This window comes from Ochotona curzoniae, unplaced genomic scaffold (genome assembly GCF_017591425.1).
Source record: "Ochotona curzoniae isolate NIBS_2020 unplaced genomic scaffold, NIBS_Ocur_1.0 scaffold_3171, whole genome shotgun sequence".
Classification (NCBI taxonomy): Eukaryota; Metazoa; Chordata; class Mammalia; order Lagomorpha; family Ochotonidae; genus Ochotona; species Ochotona curzoniae.
Window position 1 is genome coordinate 2,113,430 of NW_024467104.1, and position 5,223 is coordinate 2,118,652.

The 5,223-nt window shown below is 59.1% G+C and overlaps 1 protein-coding gene across 1 annotated transcript; it reads right to left on the bottom strand.

Annotated features, from left to right (window-relative positions):
• Positions 1-729: 729 nt before the first annotated feature.
• YPEL4 (yippee like 4) lies at positions 730-4,997 on the bottom strand. The gene is made up of 5 exons (XM_041004191.1): positions 4,777-4,997; positions 2,339-2,663; positions 2,139-2,182; positions 1,777-1,885; positions 730-1,614 (listed from the first exon to the last, which is right to left on the bottom strand). The coding sequence occupies exons 2-5, from the start codon at positions 2,477-2,479 to the stop codon at positions 1,525-1,527; spliced, it is 384 nt and encodes a 127-aa protein (XP_040860125.1). The 5' UTR covers positions 2,480-2,663; positions 4,777-4,997; the 3' UTR covers positions 730-1,524.
• Positions 4,998-5,223: the final 226 nt, after the last annotated feature.

Below are 5,223 nucleotides of genomic sequence, written 5' to 3' on the forward strand. Positions count from 1 at the left end.
GGCTATTGTTTTTCTCCCAGTCGAGGTCGGGCCACTGCTACCATGCTCGCCAGGCTATCCTGCTTAGAGATGCTTGCGGTATCAATGAAGGAATCTAGAAAGGGCAATGTAGCTTACAAGAAGGGTTTTTATATGATGTGCACAGTCCTCCCGGTAGGTGCTGGGCACCCAGCAACAGTGGACTTTGCTGACATCACTGTCCAAGAAAACTCCTCCCTTGGGTCATAGATTGTTTTGATGCTGCGATTTTGGATCATCCTGTATCATGCCTATCGACTGCCAGGGAAGCATCTTGGCTTGTTGATTTCCCTGTTAGCCCTACGGGTGCCCAGAAGGTGGCCAAAGCATCACAGAATCTGGCAGGAAAAAAAAGCAAAGAGAAAGCCTATTTTCTGGGATGAACCTCGAGTAGCTGCCCCATCCTGGACTTGGACCAAGAAAAATCTGTTGGCAAGTGTGTTCTAGAAGACAGGAGCTGTTTGGGGTGTTCTGAAATACGCCTCGCAAGAACCCATCCTTAACGAAGCAAAATCTCAATGCTCGGTGTAAGGCAGAGGTTCCGGGAGGTGTGTCCTGCCATGGACAAAGCAGCTGCTGCCCCCTAGTGGTGTCAGAGGGCAGGACTTGGGTGTGGAAGGAGGGGACAGAGAGGAAGGGAAGGTCAGAGGACAGAGTGCCTCAAAAGTTGCTTTTCCCCTTTTTATTAAAAATAGACCCAAACGCTTTATGTATCATACAAAAGTTTCATTCGCTGGTGGCAGCTGCAGGGAAGACGGGCCCACAGCCCTGCTGTTCCACCTCTCCTCCAGGAGCCTGGGTCCTAGGGTGTAGCAGCTGGTCCCCAGAGCTGCCCATGAAGACTGCTCGCTCTGGGAACAGCCAGCCAGGATGGGACTGTTCCAGCGCCAGCTTCCCCCACCCCATCTGATGGCAAAGGTCAGATATTCAAAGTGCCTCTGTAGTGCGCAGATAAACAAGGGGAGTGAAATGGAAACCCCTGTGATTTTTTTTTTTCTTTCTCCCATAAGTGGGGGGTGGGAGACAGTTAGGAAATTCTGCCTTAGGACAGACTTTCGTTCCATCCCCATCCTGTCCTCATCTGCCATCCTGGGGCCTGGCACTTACCAGCCCCGTGACCCACGATTCCTTCTCCCCCACTCCCAAGGGGGCTGGCAGGGACCACCCTGCTGCCAGTGCCCCGCCCCCCCGGGCTGAGCGTGGCCCTCCTGCCTTCTCAGCAGGCAGGATGCTGGACCAGGGGGCCCCACATCCATCTTTTTCCCCCCCTCATTGCCGCCTCTTCCTGTCTGCTGGCCTCTCCTGAGCCTTGAACACCCCTGGGGCACCCTCTAGACCCCCTGTTCTAAAAGGGGGCCTGGTGGTGAAGTGCTGGAGGCAGGGGGAGGTGTTGGTTGGAGCAGGGTTAACCCCAGGGGTGGGGCAGTACTCATGCTGGTATGGACTGCTTGGCGGGGCGGGTGGGGGGAGGTGGGGCATGCGGAGGAGGGGCAGAGCCTGAGCCCCTCAGTCCCAGCCGTTGTCCTTCACCATGTGTGACATTTCAATGATGTACTTCCCCTCTTTGTACTTCTGGCTCGTCTCAAAAGCTTGTTCCTGGTGGAGAGGGAAGCAGTAGCCATCCAGGCCCCACTACCACCTGTGACCTCACCCCCGCCCATCCTTCCCTCTCCCTCTGCTCCGAGTGGCACCTGGAGCATACAGAGACCCGACATGCTCTCACTGTCCACTTTCAGCCCTTTGTCCCCAGGTACTTACATATTTCCAGCCCAGCGTGGTTTTACAGCTCTCACAGAAAATGTCTGCTACTGAGTGGAGCCCCGTGAGCAGAAGGCGCTGTTCGGCTGGCCCACACCCCACGTTGACCCTGTCTCGGGAAAAGGGAAGGAGCCGGCCCCCAGTGGGGTCACTCCATTAGCCCATCCCCCAAGCAGACCAAAGCAATGCCCTCCACTGCTGTGCAGTCACGTGAGCCCTGGGCTCCACAGTACCTCAGGCTGACTGCTTTGAACCCCTTTCCAAAGGTGGAGGCAACAGCTAAAGGGAGCAGATGGCTTCTTGCTGGCTCTCCACAGAGGAAAAACACACACACACACACACAAGGAAAGAGGTGAACTCACACGGAATTAAACAGGTAGGCTCGGCCATGGCTCCCCTGGAAGGACTGTGGAGACAGAGAAGGACTGCCAAGTAACCCTTGCCCCATCCCCACTGCCTGGTCCCGTACAGGTTTTGTGGGTGCTGGTGGCGGGGAAGAGCGGGTGAGGAAGCACCTTGGTGGGTGAACTTGACTGGAAATGCCTCCCTCCCTTCGGTATACCTTGGAGATAAGCTCATCGTGTTTGGCCAGGTGCGCGCGGCAGTGGACACAGCTGTACGTCCGGTGGCAGCGAGGCAGGTAGCTGCGGAAGGTTTTGGTGGGGAGGCAGGCGGGGGCTGGGCCAGGGTCGCAGCTGGGCATGACGGGCTGGAGGACGATGCCCTGGCGGGCCGGAGGGGCTGGCGCTGTGCAGCCCCCACACAGACGGTCGCAGGTGAAGCAGCGGAGCAGGTTGGCTAGAGCCGTGTTTCAGGGCAGGAGAAATGTGGGGGGGCTGCCCGGCCAGGGCCCCCCCAGACGAGAACCAGGTAGAAATGGAAGTCACCTAGGGAGAGGGCAGGGGCATCAGGGGAGCCCTTCACAGCCTGGCCCCTAGAGTCCCAGCTGCTCTGGCAAGCCTGGCACCTGTTCCAGGCTCCTTGGTCCCATAGCCAGGGAGTCTGCCTCCCCCATGGGGTGCCAACAGCCTCTCCCATTTTCCACTGAGAGCAGCCTCTGGCACTTGCGCTGCCATGGAAGCGGCGGCATCTGCAAGTACCTTCTCCGAGGTGTCTGCCTGGCCCGCGAGCGTGTGTGTGTGTGTGTCTTCCAGGCAAAGAAGCATCTGGGCTCAGGACCTCTTACAAGCTGGGGCAGCTCGCTGGCATTTCCTTTTCACGGGCTGCGCCTGCAATGCAACTGGTCCCTGACACATCTTCTGTGGGAAGGAGGGGCCGGCAGGTGCACACCCTTCCTGGCCCTCTCCTGCAGCCAGCTTTTACTCTGCGACTCCCACTCCTTTGGCACCTGAGACCTCCCATGCACATCGCTCTTCCTCTCCTGGCGCTTCAGAAGCACCTGGCTGTCTTCCCACACTCTGGGCCCGTTGAGCTCATTTGCTCTCTTCTACCATTCTTTGCTGGTTGCCTTGGCCCTTAGTTACAGAACTGAGGCTCCAGCATGGGAGAGACAACAGCTTTCCTTTAGGCAAATCAGCCTACTGGACCAATGGGAACACACTACCACGTCAAGGAAGCCAGGCTGCTGGGTTGGGCAGGGCTTTGGTGACAACGTATGAGGGCAATATCCACGATGAACAGTGCGGGGGGGGGGGCATGCTTATTTTTCAAAGCTGTTCTCTGAGCCACAAGGCAGAAGCTGCTCGTGCCTTCTCGAGGGGCAGGAACCAACAGCCATGACTGGGTGATTGAAGATGCGGTTGAGTGCTGGGTGCCCATGGGGCGGAGGGTGCTGGCAGCAGAGGATAAGCCCTTTCTGATAAGCAGGTGGAGACGCTGCCTTCTCCATGGGGCCCTTGGGCTCAGCCCAAGTTGGATGCAGAGATGCCCGCTGGGTGCTCTGGGGATGCTAGACTGCCAAGCGCAGGCGGCAGTGTGGGCGTGATGACTGGGGCAAACAGGCTGTCCCTGTCCTGTCCTCTGTTGTGACCACAGCGCCCGAGGCTCTCCAGCGTGTCCAAGGGCCTCCAGGCAGTCTTCCGCACAATCCCAGCGAGAGAGCATCTTTAGCTTCAGGTTCCATCCCCCTTGGCGGGCCCCAGGAAGACCCTCTCGGGCAGCGTGACATTGGGCTCTGGCTGCAAAGAAGGGCCTTCCTAGCTAAGAGATGACGAGTGTCCACTTCCCAGGCTGGCCTTCAACGTGGCCTGTGAATTCCCCCTCCAAGATGCACCACCTTGAAATGCCTTCTCGGAGGGGCCAGCTCGCCTCCCAGCTCATGGGCGCCTTCCCCAGCCTCCATCCCTTGCTCCCCTGAGGTGCCCGGGAGAAACTGCACAGAAAGCCAGAGCATCACCCCCCGAGGAGACGGGGTCCTGTCTTCCTGTCTAATGCTAGGGAGAAGTAAGTTGGGCAAATGACTTGGGGCGGAGGGGAGGGGGATAGAAACAGGCCAGCACCAGGGAGGGAAGGTCCCCCTGAAGCGAGCCAGTCTGGACAGTTGGCGGTGGGTAGGTAGCAGGGAAGGGGGCGGGGAGGACTGACAGCTGACAACAGATGGAGGCTGGAGGAACCAGGTGCGAATCCGTGTCTCCCGGCAGGGTGGGGGAGGGGAAACACCTGCTCACGATGGATGTTCGCCTCTGCACTGAGGTCTCCGTCTTACCACCCACAACCCACCCCCTGCCCCGGGCTGGGGCGTTCGCCGGTAAGGTAAGGTCCGAGGAGGGAGCAAGCCAACTCTCAAGCTACTGAGAGGGGGAGGGGAGGGGAGGGCAGGGTGGTCTGCACAGCAACAAAACAGTGATGCTGCAGCTAAAGTTGCTGGGAATCGTCCGGGCTGGGAGAGGGATGCAGGAGCCATTGGAACGGAGGCGGCGGGGAGGGGGAAGGGAGGACAAAGGGTGGATGAACAGCAGAGGGGAGAAAGCAGCACGCAGGCAGCGAGAGGACAGCAGCAAAGGGGAGGAAGATCCGGTCCGAGAAAGGCTGCCCCCTCACCTTGACGTCTGCTCCAGAGATCTCCGTCTAGCTCTCTCAATCTCTCTCTCAATCTCTCTGCTCACTCTTCTCTCTTCTCTTTCCGCTCCTTCAACGGGCAAAGGGATGGGGCGGGAGAGGGTTGTCGGGGGTGGGGGTGCTGGCCAGCTGCCGAGGGGTTGGGGAGGGCAGAGGTTGTCTCTCGTTCTGTCCCCTCAGTCTGTGGGTGAATGTGGCTGTGTGTTGTGGAACTGCATCATAACACTGTGAGTCATCCATCCCTCCACCCCCCCTCACCTCCCACGTCAGAGCAGGGCTGGGAGACACAGGAGGCGGGTCGGGCGGAAGGGAGGGCCGGGGCTGGGGGGAGTGGGGACAGAAGGATGAGCGAGCAGGGGGCTGTGAGAGGGAGGCGTGTGGATGGTGGGTGCAAGAGGTTGTTATTGGAGGATCGGAAGGAACTTGCGG

Excerpts from the sequence above, each read along its gene's own strand:
- YPEL4 (XM_041004191.1), bottom strand. The coding sequence starts at position 2,479 with ATGCCCAGCTGCGACCCTGGCCCAGCCCCCGCCTGCCTCCCCACCAAA. Across the intron at positions 2,183-2,338 it reads ACGATGAGCTTATCTCCAAG|TCCTTCCAGGGGAGCCATGG; the intron begins GTATACCGAAGG and ends CTGTCTCCACAG. Across the intron at positions 1,886-2,138 it reads GCCTACCTGTTTAATTCCGT|GGTCAACGTGGGGTGTGGGC; the intron begins GTGAGTTCACCT and ends TTCCCGAGACAG.